The sequence below is a fragment of the Clytia hemisphaerica genome, unplaced genomic scaffold (assembly GCF_902728285.1).
Source record: "Clytia hemisphaerica strain Z4C2 unplaced genomic scaffold, Clytia hemisphaerica genome assembly, whole genome shotgun sequence".
In the NCBI taxonomy this organism is placed as follows: Eukaryota; Metazoa; Cnidaria; class Hydrozoa; order Leptothecata; family Clytiidae; genus Clytia; species Clytia hemisphaerica.
In genome coordinates, this window is record NW_027104628.1 from 44,797 (window position 1) to 62,435 (window position 17,639).

Genomic DNA, 17,639 nt, shown 5'->3' on the forward strand with positions numbered 1-17,639 from the left:
ATGTCTTCTGATTGTGAAAAAGCATTTGCCAAAGAGAAAACCTCCAAAAAAATTTTCAAAGATTCCAAGAGATCGTCGTATTCTTATGAGAAAACGTAAAAGACTCTCCAAAAAGAATTTCAAAACCAATAAAACAAATCAGAAACTAATTGACATTGAACTGATGCTACAGCAATCCCACAAAAATGAACGCGATAAAGCAGAGCTGGATGCCTCACTGAAAATCAAAAGCAATCCTAAATACTTCTACTCCTATGCAAAAAGATTCACAAAAACTAAACCTAAAGTTGGCCCACTGAAAAATCCAACCACCAACAAATTAACAACTGACTCACAAGAGATGGCAAACATCTTACAAAAGCAATACTGTTCAGTATTTACCACTCCCAAAACAGACTACAGTTTTCTGAATTCAAATGAGACAAAAGACTCCTCAACCCTTGAGCACATTACTTTCACAGAAGATGATTTCATCCAACAAATTGACACTATTCCAGCCAACTCGTCAGCCGGACCAGATGGCTTGCCAGCAAAGTTTTTCAAAATGTGCAAGAAATCACTTTCTAAGCCACTTAAGATGATATGGCAAAACAACTTTGACAAAGGAATCACACCTGAAATTCTCAAAACAAGCCACATTACACCAATATTCAAGAAAGGAGATCAAGGTTACCAGAGAATTATCGACCTGTTGCGCTGACATCAATTACCACTAAATATTTGAGAAAATAGTCAGAGAGAAATTGCAAATCCACCTTGAAGAAAACAACCTATACAATCCAACACAACATGGTTTCAGACCAGGGCGATCTTGCTTGAGTCAACTATTGGCTCATGTAGAAAGACTGATATCTCACCTACAAAACAATGAAAATGTTGATGTAATCTACCTTGACTTCAGCAAGGCCTTTGACAAGGTGGACCATCACATCTTGCTACACAAGCTAAAAATCAATGGAATCAAAGGACAACTATTGAACTGGATACAATCCTTCCTTACTGAGAGATACCAAAAAGTTTCCATAAACACGTTCCTATCAGATGAAGCGAAAGTTACAAGCGGAGTTCCACAAGGCTCAGTTCTGGGCCCCCTCTTGTTTCTGGTAATGATTAGTGACATAAACGAAAAGATTAAACATTCCATCCTCTCATCTTTTGCTGACGACACAAGACTTATGAAGGCAATATCTTGCGCTGCAGATGTGAGTCTCCTTCAAGATGATCTAGACGTTGTCTATGACTGGACATCCATCAACAATATGGAGCTCAATGGAAAAAAGTTTGAACACATTGCATACGGAAAAAATGAACAACTGAAAGTACACTCAGTCTACAAATCAGATGTACAGCAGCCAATCGAAATAAAAAGTGCTGTGAAAGACCTGGGTATCCTGCTATCAAACAACCTGTCATATGAAATGCACATTCAAACGATCACTGACAGAGTCAAGGGTATAAGTGCCTGGATATACAGAACCTTCAAGTCCAGAGATAAATCAGTAATGATCACTCTTTGGAAGACATTGGTACTTCAACATCTGGAATACTGCTCCCAGCTATGGTCTCCTACAAAGCGATCCCTGATGCAAGAACTGGAGTATCTGCAAAAATCCTTTATAAAAGGGATCCAACTTCCACCCAATTTGAATTATTGGGAGAAGCTCAAACACCTCAACATGTACAGTCTCGAGAGAAGACGCGAAAGATACCAAATTATATATACATGGTGTATAATCGAACAACTGGTGCCAAATTTTAACTATGGTGAAGGGGAAGGCGGTATTTATTCATATACAAACCAACGCCTGGGAAGAAAATGCCACCTCAAACCAGTGAATACAACAAACAAGAACATTTGGAAGAGCTGCCTTTCAGACACCGGTCCAAGACTATTCAATGTGTTACCAAGAAAAATACGTGACATGACCAAATGTTCCAAAAATTCCTTCAAAAAACAACTTGATCAATTTCTGCAAGATGTTCCCGACCAGCCACTGCTCCCTGCCTATCTCCCTTACAGGATGGCTGACTCGAATTCAATTGTTGAAATGGTCAAACACCGGACCCCACGGGTTGAGTGAGCAGAGAATTTGCTGAAACATATCAAAGGTAATCAAAGGTAGGTATTGCAAAACTTCATGATTTCTGAAATTAAACTGTGTAGCCATATTCAAGAATTTTTAAGGAAAAATCTTGGATTCCCCAATAAATGGCAAGGAACAGGAAATAAAGCGTAGAAATAGAAATTTTATGAATTTTCTGATACTGATAGCTATAAGAGGAGCCGTCCATATTCATTTGACAACGGAAAACGTCACAAATTGACGTTATGAGGGGGTGGGGGGTATTCAAAAGTTAGGTTTGACGTTATAAAAAATCAAAGGTATACCTTTTTGTGAAAATCGCGGATACTTGTAACCACCAACCACACTATACTTTATAAGCTTTCCAAAACATATTTGTGTATGAAATACATGAAAATTTGCTGCTCGCATAATCCCATTGGTTTGCGCTATGTTATCATTACATCATATTTTCATTGTTTGCGCGATCGAGCGAACCACATCGCACAAGTTGGCAAAGAAGGTGGTATGCCTAAAACACGGCACGGACCTAGCGCCAAGTGGAGCTTTTAATTTCTTTTTAAATAAAGGTCATTAGTTAAAAGAACACATACACGCATGGGTACAACCAAGTACGGACTTTGCAACGGAACGGGAAAACTAAAACTTTGATGAAAAATGGCTACAATCTTTGGTAAACATCAGTACATCGCTTGACGTTATCTGTGGGGGTGGGGGGGGGGGCGACCATCGACATGGCCCGAGAATTCTCGGGCCTCTTCGGGCCATGTTCGGGCCGAGAGACCCTATCAATTCTTTTGGCCCGAACATGACCGGAGTCATTCGGGCCATGTTCGGGCCATGTTCAGAAGATTCCATATTTAAATTGATTCAGCATGTCCAGTCAAACAAAATAGTACAAAATAAGATTTGTCTGTTTTGTTTATATCGCTCAAAAAAACTTTACGAGCTTCCCGTGGACACGCTTCAGTTTAAAACCAGGACCAGTTTACTAGCAAATATTTCCACCCTAAATATATTTATAAATGTTTTCATACCAAATAAGACATTTAATATTTATATGAATTTACAACATTCATATATTTAATATAATTAAGAGAAACCAAGTTTTTCTCAAAGAAAATGTTAAAAAAATCAGTCCTGAAATTACACGCCTGTTTAAATCATGTTTTCAAAAATTGGCCTGAGTGTGGCCCGTGCGTGGCCCGCGTTTGGCCCGAATTCTCGGGCCAGCTCGGGCCATACTCGGGCTTTACGCGAATTTCAATAAAAGTTTTGGCCAGAGAATTCTCGGGCCATGTCGAGGGTCGTTGGGGGGGGGGTTCAGAGGATAACGTCAATTTGACGTTTTGCGTTGTCAAATAAATATGGACGGGTCCCCTAATAAGCCAGACGTCCGCGCTCGATAGGATAGATCATTGGAACGGCTCGATGACGGATCGATATGTGATCGATGGATTACTTAACAATCCGGATGGGAGATCGATAGAGGATCGATACTCAAAATTTTTTTAAGCTTATGATTAGTTATCGATTATTTATTGATCATAACAAATCGATTAACGATCAATGACAAATCAATTAACGATCGATGACGAATCGATATACTCGATTGAAATACTAGCTCGATAATGGATCAGCGAAGGATCGATACTCAAGACTTTTTAATGGCTGAATCTTCCATCGATCTCCCATCCCGATCGTTTAAAATCCATCGATCACATATCGATCCATCATCGAGTCGTTCCGATGATCGAACCTATCGAGCGCGGACGTCTGGAATTAGCAAAAAGCTTGTACCCAAAAATTTTAAAAATGTCAAAAAATGAAGGTCTTCAAATCTCTCTAAAACCTATTTTTATGGGAAGCTATGGTATTTTGTAGCAAAAAGCAAAAAAAATAGAGCTTAACCTCGCTTTAGAATTTAATTAATTTTTTAATTTTTTTATATTTGAGTATTAAAAAGGCATGCATTCAAATAATTAAGGTTTAAAATTTTTCTCTGGGCTAGTTAGTAAAATATCTCAAATAGGCTCTGTGATTGAGTGCAAGGTTGAAAGCCACATGAATATGGTTCATCCTATATAAGGAAGTTCATTCTATGGTGGCCTATCTTGAAGTGAAGGTGGTTGAACAAAATGTTTATATGGCATATTGATGTAACTGCCAGCTAATGTTGTTCAGGCCATATTATGGCCGTTGGTGGCCAAAAAGGGCACTTTTTCTTATTTTTTTCCACTAAAAAGGCTGTTTTATCAAAATTTTAGTAATTTCAAGAGGGGCAGCATCCGATAACCGGACGCTTAAAGGGCATGAAAAATGGCCTGTTGTTGTCTTTTTTGCCTCTGAAAGTCAGGCCGTTTTGCGGGTCGTATTGAGCCGATGTAAACATGTGACGTCACATGAAACAGGCCTATAAGGCTGCAATAACAAATAACTTGTGTTCATGTCAGAAAGTTTGAAAAAACACCTTTCCACAATTCAAACTTCTCAGAAATGACCCGGGAAAATGTGCGCTTTACGGTTTTGTAAAAAATTGTTTTGGAGGTAAACAAAAACAAGCGTTTTTGCCTGCATAGTGTCCTCCTGGGTTGGTTCCCCCTACTAAAAGTCCAAATTTTTCTCAATTTCCCTCTCTTTTATACCCCCTCTTTTGCCCCACCATATTCAAAATTCTTTTGCTTTCCCCCAATTATTTGACGATTTTGCAGTTCCTTCATATGGCAGATAAGCCTTAAACTTAATTACAGCCGCCCGTCGTGCAGTCAGGACCTCCTTTCCTTTCAATTTATCGATATTACGCAAACGGCAGTGTGCGCTAAATTATTTTGGTTTTGTTGTCAATTTCAAGCAAAGGTCTTAGCAACAGGGCGCGCGTACATAGCAACGGGGCTGGGTAGAAAAATCTAAACATAGAATTCAAAAAAAATACCGATCATCGTATAGAGCACTAAAAAATACCATCTTTCTATGTTTAGTTTGTTCTACCTTGGATTATAACTGAAAATATCTTCAAAAAACCTGTGTCCGCTATCAGACCGCGCGGTAATCTTTGCCCGCTTCAATTCTTAGATAATGAATAAGAGAGGTGCGCTTAGCTAAGCCGTGCTCGCGGCCGATAAATTTATGTTTACTTATCTTGTATATTTTTTAGTGGTATTTATCCAATGAAAAGGATCTTGACAAAATATGCACTGCGCTGACAAAATATGCACGGCATTGATTATGACATCATTAAATATGATGCTAGTCAAAAATAGAGGGGGTATTTGTGACATTTTTGTTGAGGTTTACATTTAGCCCTATAAAATGTGCTAAGTTTGAGGTTGACAACTGAAACTTTAGTATGGTTAGGCTGAATAATTTTGCTTTCTAGGCATATAAGTATCTTTTTATGAGGTTTACCCTAACTCGAGATACGTTTTTTTGAAGTGGGAGCAAAAGTTGAGGTTAACATGACCTGAGGTTGACACTGTTAGGGTTCTTTGACACCCTGTAAGTTGACTTTTGAATTAGATTTTGGATATGTTATAGCTCTGAAATTATCTCAAAGGGTTAAAAATTGCTATGAAGGGTGTTATTTGAGGTTGACATTTATTAAATGGCTCCAAAAATGAGGTTAACATTAGTTTTGTGCATAATTTTGACAAAGGTAGATAAATATGATGACTTTGGTTTACAAAATATCATTATTGACCATCTAAAAATCTTTTTCCAAGGAAATATCTGTTATTTGAGCAAGTTTTGAGGTTGACAACAACGTTTATTTCAATGCAAGGTAAAGTGCCTTATGGTGGAAACAGCCAGAAGCTCTTTTAAAATCATTTGTAAACCTCAATTATATTTGTTTTTAAGACAGAAAGACTATGGAATTGGATTTAAAAATGATTATTGAAGCGTTTTTTTTGAGGTCGACAGCCCCCATAAAGCCTTTTCTCCCCACTTTTAACTCAATACAGACTTTTGCGGCTTGTCAACCTCAAAAACAGCTCATTTTAATGGGTTTTGTTTAAAAATCTATCTTTGCTTAGCTTTTTTGCCTTACTTAAAACATATTGTAATGTTCAAAGTCCAAATTTTGAGGTTTACAGTGCATTTTAATAACTTCGACTTTGTCAACCTCAAATTAGGTAATATAACATAAAAACTTGGTTCTTTTAACACTTTTTGTCTTGTATAACTATCCAAGAGGCTAATCTCACCATTTTTTACATTTCCTTTTTAGTTCCCTTTTCTGAGGATGACATTTCCTTGAAATGGTCATTTTTGGTCTGTCAACCTCAAACTGGCTCGAATAAGGGAAATACCTATATCCATGGCTTTGTCTTCATTAGCTCTATCCCCTCCTGAAATCTTATTTCAGGATACCAAGATTTGAGAAAGTTATTGACAAAATTCTAAATTTGGTGTTTTTTTGGAGAAATAAAAATGTCACACTATTTTTGACTAGCATCATATGTCAATGTTGATTCAATGCCCGTTAAAGAAAATGATCGTGCCCACGGGAAAGTTCCAATTTTTAATTATTGGGAAATTGGGGAAACCGGTTCACCACGTGGATAAAAAACGTACGGAATGAAACCTGACAGAACATTTTCAACCAGGTTCATTACTTGTGGATTTTAAAACCTACATAACCAAAAACGAAAGTTGTTAGAAAGGAAAGAGTAAACGCAAGACAGAAGGTTTGGTTGTGTTGATCAGGTATATTTTTATTCTATCCGAACTAATGTTTTAAAAGACCAAGGGGGCCTTGACTGCCGTCGTGCAAGGCACTGAGAGGCCACAGGTGCCAAAAAGGCCGTTTGAAATGTGACAACCTCATTGGTGGAAATTTGATAAACAGCTGCGAAGGAGCGCTGGAAAGCAATCAGTAGAAGATACCAATTTCTTTTTTGTTGCAGATTTCGAAATAAAATTCTCTCAGGGATTACTTGTCAATGTACATGTACACATGTGTTGTGTCAAGGTTTGCTGATTTTATTGCTTAAACAGGTCTTCTACAATCAGTGAAGTTCTCCCATCAAATTTCAAATTTTTCATTTTCCCTCGTACCTCCAAAAATAGGGCAAAATCAGAATCCCCCCTTTATAAAGGGGGGGGGGGGGAGGACACTATAGCCTGCAAGGGGCTAGGGCAAGTGGGTTTTCAACTTCTATCTCTCGATATCTTTTTGGGACTTTTCAGGGTGGCATGATAAAAAAACAAATCATAATTTGAAATGAAAAAGAAAAGAAAAGCTAAAAAAAACCAACAATTAAATTATTTTTGAAAAAAATTGTCTTGCAAAATCGTCTGCTTGCAAAAATTAATCCACCTAAAACGTATGGTAACGTCTAATTTCGACACTCTTTTATAGATCTGAGAATAATCGAAAGGTTGAAACAATTTTTCTTTGCTTTGTGGTCTATCTGTCTCTTTCATCATCCAGCTTGTTGTCCCTAAAACATTGATTGAAGATTGGTCGAATTGAATTAGTCCCAATAAGGGTTGTAAAATTCACAAAAATTTTCAGTTGTTCCTCTTTTTTAAGTCATGCTAAGGGTGCAACGGTGGAAAGAAGTCAGGTGGCATACCCCTGTCAACTTCAAACCCATATTACTCCCCCCCCCCCCGGGTGAAAGCGAAATAAGATGTTAAGAAAGTTCAAATTGCAGGAAAAAGTAGGAATTGATACTGCACAATTTTTGATTCATTTAATGGCATAATGATCATTTTTCTATGAATCATGGATTACATGATTTGCTGCAATCCTTGTTGGGCATAGTCTATTACTTTCCACATGAAAATTTCTCTGAGACCAGACAATGTTTTGACTTATCTTACTCAAAACAGCACATGAAGTACAGGTACTACATAGATTGACTGTCATACTCATAGCCTCCTTGGGACGAAAACTTATTTAAATTCTATATAACAGGAACAATAAAGAAAAATGGCTGAAGAAATTAAGGCACAAACTTTCCCAAATATACAAGATAATGATTCAAGCTCACAGCTAGGTTCAAATGCTTCCAATGAAGTTTTAAAAGAACAAGACGCAGATGTTATTGGCAAAACAGCAAGTATGATAAATGTTGAAGAAGACAAAGACGAATCCATTGTTAAGGATATCCCAAAGACTGAATTAGAGAAAATGACACCAAGTTGGAAGACAAAGATCATTGAGAAAATACCAGCTGAGGAATTAGAAGGTCTATCTAAAAACCAGAAAAAAAAGTTGTTTAAGAAGAAAATCTTTGAAGAAACACGACATGAGAGACGACAAGAAGAACGGTCTCGTCGTAAAGAGAAACGCAAAAAGGAAAAGGAGTTAGGCCTAGAGGTTCCGCGAAAATTACGTGCTAAACATTTCAAAAATATTGAATACCGTGACCCCAATATTGTCATTGATTTAGATTTCTATGAGTTGATGAATGAAACTGATGTTAGGATGGTTGTGAAGCAGGTTAATTCTTGTTATTCCATCAACCGAAAAGCAAAACATCCTGTTCATTTACATGCAACTAGCTTTCATGGACCTTTGAAAGACTTATTTGTAAAGCTACAACCAGGTAGCCCGCATTGGGACTTTCATTTCCAAGAGAAAGACTATATCGATTTGTTTCAGAAAGAGAAGATAGTCTACTTATCGTCAGATTCGGATAATGTTCTAGAGAAAATGGATGAAAATAAAGTCTATGTGATTGGAGGTTTAGTAGATCATAATCAACATAAAGGACTTTGTTTAAAGCGAGCCCAAGAGAAGGGATTAGCTCATGCTAAACTACCTATTAACAAATTCATCTCATTATCAACAAGAAAAGTATTGACTATCAATCACGTCTTTGAGATTTTATCCAAGAACCTTGAAACTAGAGATTGGAAAGAATCCTTTTTCTCAGTGCTGCCAAAAAGGAAAGGGATCGAAGACAAGAAAGAAGAAGTTGTTGTGGCAACCTAAATGATTTTGTTTTGATGTTGGGTTTTTGTTTGGGTTTGAACAAAATTTTTCTACATAATCTTTAGGTTAATTATATTATCAAACTATCTATTTAGTTTCTTTTTTGTATCTTTTTTAAAAGAAAAAAGAGCTCACAATTTAACATTATTTCAAGGTAAAATTATTACTTTCTTTTGTAATATTTTTGGTGTTGAAGAGTCAAAAAGGTTAAAAAAGGTCACAGTTATTTCATTTCTGGAGTCTTCACAATCTCTATGATAGGACAAAATTTGCTGCGCTACACGTTTTTTTTTTTATTAGAACACCTTAAATTTGGCTGAGCCTGGATGTGCTTATTCTTTTAGCAATTTTCAGCCTGAAATGTTCTTAGATGCGTTCTTAAATTTTCAGACTACTCTAAATCGACAATATCATGCAAAATACTTAAAATTGGTAAAATTTGGACAATATTTGACTCTCGATTTAGAAAATCCATTCCTAAGTTTGTTTAAAACTGCTTGAAAAGAGGAAAAAATTGTAGTTTCTTGTCATTTTTTTCCAAATTGAGGCTGGGCATGTTCTTACGATGTTCTTAATTTTTCGACGAATTTCAGCCTGGATGTTCTTATAAACTGGGTTCTAATAAAAGAAAAAACGTGTATCATGGTAAAAGGGCTAATCTGAAAAATATTGGCTGGGAAAACTAAGAATTTTTCATTGTAACTGACCTTAAATTTTGAGATTGACCTTTTTTTGTAGCTTGGAGGGTCTAGCCACCTATTAAAATGGCTCTAAGTTGAAGGTCAGCTAAATAGAAAGATTTCTAGTTTTCTGGGGAAATGTGTTTAATGTATTCTTGTTGTATAACCGAGAAACTTGTTTGATTAAAGTTCCTTGGTATAACAAGACCTTAGTTAACTTCCTGTTATCATACTCAAATGTCAAAAATGAAAGTATCAGATTACAACTTGCTCGTTTCTTTAATGTCATGTTGTTGTTAAAATGTTATTTTAAAGGAATGTTTAAGCTTGGTCACGAGTTTTGTTTAAAAGAGATTCATTTTGTGCTTTAATTCATTCTGGTTAGTAAAAGATTTGTTTTTTGGATTTATTTGATCGCCAGCAATCAGTTTGGTCACAAACAATGGATTCTTTAGAACTTAAAAAATTTATCGTTAGAAAAAGGGATTTATTGCTTAGATTTTATGGAAATCACTGTTGCTTTTTGGCTTAAGTTTCAATGACTTTTTGGAATTTTTGTCCGAGGTTGCAGTACAGTGTGTCCCAAAAAAAGAGAACAAATTTTTATAAAAAGTAAAATTCTCAAAAACTCTTCATCTTAACTGGGCTCTATGATTGAAATAAGATAATTTATCATTTAAAATTAAGATAAAAAGATTAAAATTGCTCTGTTCAATCAATACATATTCCATTCGACTGCAAGATGATTGAATAGGTTTTTGAGTTTGAAATATTACTTAAAAAAATTCCGCTAAAATATAAACTATGAGGATCTTACTTTTTGCGGAACGACCGTTTTGAGGGCGCGAAACGCCCGAATAGGGAGTGTAGCATCCTTTCTCTAGATCTGCGCGTGGCGTAAAAAAATCTGTATAATTATGTACGAAAATTTCTGAAAATGAGCCGGTGGGATGGCGAAATATCGACTTTGCTTCGTGTTGGATGGGGTTTAAATTAGTTTAGCACTATTTGAAGTATTTGTTTCATAAATTACTTATTTTAATAGAATATAATCTATGTTTTGAGTATTATAATGTAAGATATTTTATGAAAATTGCAACTTTTGTACAAATAATAGTAATAGTACCAAAACTTTATCTCCTTTGCTTTTTTCCCGCTTCTTCCAGATGTCTGGGCCCAGTCTTTTTTTCTGCGTTTCATTTTCAAAACAACAAAGATGGCCCTGAAAACCAACGAATCTCTTCGGTTTTTGAGGTGCATGCATTAACTTTTGGACTGATTATACCTGGTTATATAGCCCATTGAAAGGTAAATCTTAATTTTTTCCCCTTTATAGTTTCAACTACCTTTGGAATGTTACATTAGTACTTTTTCTTTGTGTTGACTTTTTTGTATTAAATTGGATTTCATCTGCATCTCACAAAACAAAATGTTTTTTTCTCGGCCATCATGTGCTTCATGGATATCATATGGCCCTGTTTTCTTTCCACAGGCTTATTTTTATTCATATGGGTCGTGTGTTTATTTCATTTTACTCTAACTATAATTATTTTCATCTCTTCTGTCTTCAGGGTTCAGGTGAAGGAGCTTGATGTGATGGGTGACTTTTAACTACTACCGATCGGCCGACTGGCTGAATCAGCAGTGTTTCAGAGTTTTGGTGGGTGAACGTGCACAACAAAGAAGCTGCATAAAACCAAAATATATATATAGCATTATGACTGTATGAACAGATTGTGATTGATGGAGAATAATAAAATGGTCCTCTTCTGCTGAATATAAATTGTGCCAGTTCCATGTTATTCCGTGCAATGTTTACGAGACAAAAGAGAAGACTTACTGGAAAGTAGAATCAAAATGATAATTACTAGTTGCTATTTTCGTCATTGAAGATTTCTTCAATATTTATTTGATAATGGAATCATTTTGATTTGGCTTGATTGATTGTTGATTCCATTATCGCTTGCTGACTCTCGAGAGATTTTTGTTCAACATTGGAGCTTGATCATCATCAAATAGAATAATGCCTTTAGCCCAAAAGACAACTTAAATGATAAAAGTACCTATATGTTTTTTTGATGCTAGCTCGAATATATTTTCAAACAAGATATCTTTCACAAAATAGTGTTTTTTACTGGCGAATCAACTTATATTTGACTCTTTGACGTGAGATTGTAGATAACGCTTGTTATTATTACCGCCTGATAAATAGTAATGGCATTACTTTAAATTATACTTATACTGTATATATGAATTATAGAAGTTTTTGAATTTTATTTTGCAAGGCAAGGTTCTTGAAAAAATTAGTTTGGACTGGTTTGGATTGATTTTATAAATGAAACATTGGGAACATCTTTTTGCCGAACACCCAATATCGCAAAAATAGACTCACAAAAAGACAAAATTTCATCACGCAAAAGATCTAAGACCTTTTTTCAAAGAGGACGCCCTGTTGAATAATTGTGTAGTCCAGCCATAAAAACAATGATAGAGCCATGCATAATTACTGTATCATGCATATTGTAATAATTATGCATGGTTTTATCATTGTTTTTCTGCTGGACTACATAATTATTCAACAGGGTGGCCTCTTTGAAAAAAGGTCTATAGCTAGGCTGCTGATTCCTTTTCGGAAAATTGATACTACATTTGAAGTGAATGATATCATAAAGAGGTAGCACATTTTGAGAGATTGTATACTAGGTTCTAATGGCTGAAAAGCTCAAGATCATCTTTCAAACTACGCACTATTTTTTTTTAATTTTGAAGGGAATTGTTGATAAATTTGTCTTTGTAAAAGTTTTACAGAGAGCTAAGTAATAGTTTTAAAAAGTCACAAAAAGATGGGATAAAAGTCTTTCAATTTATTCAGATAAACTACCAGCCTAAAGCCTAATGTAATATCTTTGTTGTTGGTCATTCAGCCATTGCACAAGAAACATGTGTGTTCTTTTTTGTCACTTGCATTCTTTTTTTTAAGAACCAGTAAATTTTTTTAAAGGTTTGGCTGTCCTTTTTTGCACTTTGAGCCTGAAATTGTTTTTGAATTGCTCAAAACCCGGCGTATTTAATTTTTGAGCCTCGTATTGTTCTTATAAAATTCTTATAAAAAAGAAAGAGTTGAGTTGGAAAACATTATCAATAAAAGTTTGACTTATAAAAATAATTTGTTAGTGTCGAAATTTCTTCGCTTTGCGAAAACGGAACGGTCGTTCCGCAACCCCTTTTATGTTGATTATAAATAAGATTTTATCCGTTTTTTTTTGGGACACTGTAATGAATATTTACAATGTTAAATTTCATTTTGAAAATCTTTATATTTAGCATTAGACTTTCTTTTTCTATTTTAGTGAATAAAAAAAAAACGACGAAAAAAAAGAAAAAAAGTAAAACACCCTAACTTTTTATAAATTTAACATGTCAAAGGTGATTGATAAAATTGTCAAAGAGTTTAAATCATGGACTTGGCATCACTTGTTTATCTTCGTGTTAACTTTCATGGCATATGCGGCTTTTCACGGCTGCCGAAAGTCGTTTAGTAACATCAAGGATGAGTTAGCAGAAAATTTCACTCCCAATACTACTTATTTCCCATATGATACTTGGCAGAAAGAAACTACCTTCGCGAACAAGGATGACGCTGATGTGTTCTTAGGTAAGGTGGCTTTTATTTTGACTGTTGAGCTTTATGTAAATCCTGGAGGCACTTCCTTGGTCCCGGCTAACTGGGATTTTTCTTCGGAGTTTTTATGAAAGTGGTAACCTAATGAGGGCAAAGGTGTAAATGCGTTTTTGCTTTCATCGAATACCTGATATGATGTTGTGTCACAAATATTTAAATGAAGGTTCGATCGTGTTTACTGTATAATAATTATTTTGACTAAAATATGATCGCGGTTATAAAATCTCATTTTCTTTATTTATAGGTGAATTAGATTCTTTGTTTTTGTTCGCCTACGCTTTTGGTTTATTCGTCAATGGTGCGTTAGGCGACCGCCTGAATCTACGATATTTCCTCGCCTTCGGCATGTGTGGTTCAGCTATCGTCACTTTCATTTTCGGTTATCTTGGAGCAGCTTACCACGTCCGAAAAACCATTTTTTATCAGATTCTACAGTTCTTCAATGGTCTGTTGCAATCGATCGGATGGCCAGCTGTAGTAAGTATTATGGGGAATTGGTTCTCAAAATCTTCAGCTGGATTTGTGTTCGGGATCTGGTCGGCAAATGCGTCCGTTGGAAACATTATCGGTTCCGTAGTTCTAGCTCAAGTGTTGAATTATGGTTACGAATATGGTATGTTGTTGAATTCTTTAATTCTTTTTTGTGTCGGTTTGATTGTTTTGTTTTGCCTCGTTGTCCACCCTAATGAGATCGGCCTCGAAAACCCCGACCAACAAGAACGCGTCGAAACTTTAGGACAGGAGGATAACGATCCTCTACTACCATCAAACAAAGTCGCCGTACAACAACCAAAACCGATCAGTTTCATCCAAGCTGTTCTAATACCAGGTGTGATCCCGTACTCGTTAGCGTACGCTTGTCTGAAGTTGGTCAACTATTCGTTCTTCTTTTGGCTACCAACTTACCTCTCACAGGGTTTACACTGGAAAGATGACAAGAGCGTCGAATTTTCAAACTTCTACGACATCGGTGGTATCTTTGGAGGTATTATCGCGGGAATCGTTAGTGATTGTATCGGAGTTCGATCACCAGTTGTCGGCATCATGTTAGCGTTTTCCGTAGGTACAATCCTATGTTTTAATTATTTCTCGGGAGTTTACAATGTCACAGTCGCGATCTTATTCATTAATGGTTTTATGATCGGAGGTCCAGCCAATACGATTAGTACGGCAATCACAGCTGATCTTGGAAAACACGAGAAAATCATGGGTAATGCTGAAGCTTTGGCAACAGTCACTGGCATCGTAGACGGGACTGGCTCTGTCGGCGCTGCCATTGGCCAGTACCTTGTTGGGGTTATTAATAAGAAAGCTGGATGGCAATATGTGTTTTATTTCTTGATCGTGATGACGGGCTTGAGTATCGTGTGTATTATTCCGATGTTAATCAACGAACTTAAATATCTGTTCCGAAGACGCCCAGACCCTAGACGATATTCGCCTATAGGCTCTCAAGCAGAACCCGAAGAAGTACGTTCGTAAAGTTATTTTTATTGAATAATTAGATTTTAGGGATACCCTGTATGTGTTTTTCTCTTTATTGTATTTTTTAAATTATTTTTTGAGTAGATTTTGTGTTTGTTATTCTTCTTATAAAGGTTTTTCGTTAGAAAAAATTCATAAGCTTTTTCGGATCCGCTTTTTCTGTCAATTTTCCAGGCTTGGGTTCTGGTAATAAGTCCCTTGAAGGTAATAATTGATGGGCGTAATCAAGATAGCGTCATTTTTCCTGTCGCTTTCGGAATCACGAAAAGTCTAAATTTGACCTTTCTTTTGCTATTTATCCCATTGAAAAAATTGTATTTTCTTATCGTCAACCACTACATGACTTTTATTTTCGCTAGGCCAGAACGAAGTTTCCCGTCGTCAAGAAAATTCATTATGACGTCAGTTTTTTGTAAAGAATTTGAAAGCTCGGTTGTTTACTTGACCTCGCCTGGCTTCCTGGATTTAGAAATAAGCCGTAGGTGTTTTTAAGGATTAATTTGCTAATTTTTTATATTTCTTGTAACTTATTCAGATTTGATAATTTTTGGTAAGCACAGATTAGAAATGTTGTTTTTATTGTTAAAAGTTTTATTCATCTTGTGTATTGATGTTACATATATTAGTTTTTGTAAAGTAATGATGCAATTTTTGATACACCTTTTCGACCGTAGCCGCCAATTGCTGCGCGGGCATTTTTTTTTCCGTTTTACCACCCTAAAACCGTCCCAGTCTATTTTTTGCACCTATAGACAATAGAAAAAGGTGTAAGAAAGAATTGGATTGAGTTTAGGGGGATATTAAGGGCTCTGACCATGGTCGGAAAATCGATTTTAGTATTTAAACATAAAAGTTATGTTTTAAGTTATTTAACACTTTTAACAAAGAATTGCCTTTATAAATTGCTTTTAAAGCAAATCCCTTAAGAGTAATTAAGAATTTAATGACAAAAATGACGTTATGAACTTTAAAAAGACGTTAATAATATGATAATATATGTTGTACCACCTTCTTTTATAAAAAGTGCTAAGTTTTAATATGTAATTAACCTTTTTGTTTCGAAGTTTTTTCAAACTGTCCGCAAAGAATTGAACTGTTTTAAATTTTCTAAATTAATGCATCAAAAATTATGGCTGTTTTTCTATGAAAAGTTGGGGTGGAAAATTGGTCAAAAGCACTATTTTCAAGATTTTGAGACAAATAAGCTTTTCGAAAAATTTTCCGAAAAAATAAATTTAGTTCGATAAAAGCAACGACTTAATAAAATAGATGGACCAAGAACTTCATATGGCTCTTAGAAATCAATTGTTTTCTATTCATTTTGTATTCTTTCATCTTGCCGTCTTTCCGCCGTCCGCGTAAGTCATATTACAAAGAAATTAGACTTTTTACAAGCATCTCTAAATGGTGTAAAATCAATTATATCGAATTTCTACTGACCATAAACATAATTTTCGATTTTTTTTGCTTACGTCAGATCGCATTTTTAATCATCTTTCTCACAAGATATTTTTCAATATTTTTCGACAACACTGTTGCGCTTTTCAGCGCATTTTCTTTAAGAACATAAACATTTTTGAAAGACTCTAACTAAGAAAATAAACGTGCGTTCATGGTGTGTTCTTAAGATAGAAAACACAAACACTATCCAATTCAAATGTTATAATTTTAACAATGTTGACTAATTTCTAAGCCTAACAGTTTGACTTGAAATTAAGAACATATTCACAAAAATTTAGGTCATGTGATCAATATCAACCAATAGCTAATCTTAAAAAAATGCTTTTGCACGCGGAATGACATTTTAATGATGCAAAAAATCATTAAATTTTATTATCATTCTTACGGATCATTTCAATAGGATACTGGTCTATCTATTTTATTAGGTCGTTGATAAAAGGTATACTATCTAGCGCAAATTTTTTTTCAAAATGTTTTTTCTCCGCCGAAACTCTTCTTTGCAAAAGTCTTCATTTTCTTCTTCATCAATTTTTTTCATTGCGATTCTTAAATTTTCAGACTCTAGGATAATTGGACAAACAGAAAATGTATAACATGTCACAGTTTTGTGGGCTACATCAAGTAGAACTTTACAAATTGGCAAAGTGGCAAATATAAAAAATTCACTATGGTCAGAGCCCTTAAATAGTAATAAAGCTGCACGCGTCTGACCGCGCGACTACGGTCGAAAAGGTGCATTAACACGGTTCAAAGTAGCTGGGAATTCTCTCTTCGTGTTTTCCCGGAACATTTTAAGTCGAAATAGTAACAAGCATTATTTGAAGGTTTCAACATTCTACCCTGTATTATCTTATAAGATAATACATAAATGTCTTCTAGTCATGGCGTTCGAAATTAAGAACGCCGTGTTTCTTCTCGTGAAATATTTTACATGGCCAAATATAATTACCTTAAGTGGATGAATTTTTGCGAGGCAATTTTTTCAGCCCTAATATCTTTCATTTTCATAATGGCTTTAGCAAAATAACTAGTGATTTTGGCAAAAATCTCGATAACAAAATTTTTGCGAGCATTAAATTTTTGAAAAGCTCGTGAAGTATAATCCTGGTGTAAATTATTAATCCACTTATGTTACTTATTAATGCATTATTTCTAACTTTAATTTTAATGTTTTAATATTTCAAACATGTTGGAAACTTGAAAGAATTTAAACTTAAAAGAACAATTCTTGACCGCCCTTGTTTATTTATCCACGTCTATAGATTGTTTTGCTCGGCTTCGAAAAAAATTTCGTTTGACGGAAG

The 17,639-nt window shown here is 35.2% G+C and overlaps 2 protein-coding genes across 2 annotated transcripts; both read left to right on the forward strand.

Moving 5' to 3' along the window:
* Positions 1-7,965: 7,965 nt before the first annotated feature.
* On the forward strand, positions 7,966-9,174 carry LOC136824702 (uncharacterized). The gene has a single exon (XM_067080684.1). The coding sequence runs from the start codon at positions 8,020-8,022 to the stop codon at positions 9,025-9,027; it is 1,008 nt and encodes a 335-aa protein (XP_066936785.1). The 5' UTR covers positions 7,966-8,019; the 3' UTR covers positions 9,028-9,174.
* Positions 9,175-13,055: 3,881 nt separating this feature from the next.
* On the forward strand, positions 13,056-15,009 carry LOC136824703 (sugar phosphate exchanger 3-like). Its single transcript, XM_067080685.1, has 2 exons — positions 13,056-13,362; positions 13,634-15,009. Exons 1-2 carry the CDS (start codon positions 13,125-13,127, stop codon positions 14,869-14,871), a joined length of 1,476 nt encoding a protein of 491 aa, XP_066936786.1. The 5' UTR covers positions 13,056-13,124; the 3' UTR covers positions 14,872-15,009.
* The last annotated feature ends 2,630 nt before the right edge of the window (positions 15,010-17,639 follow it).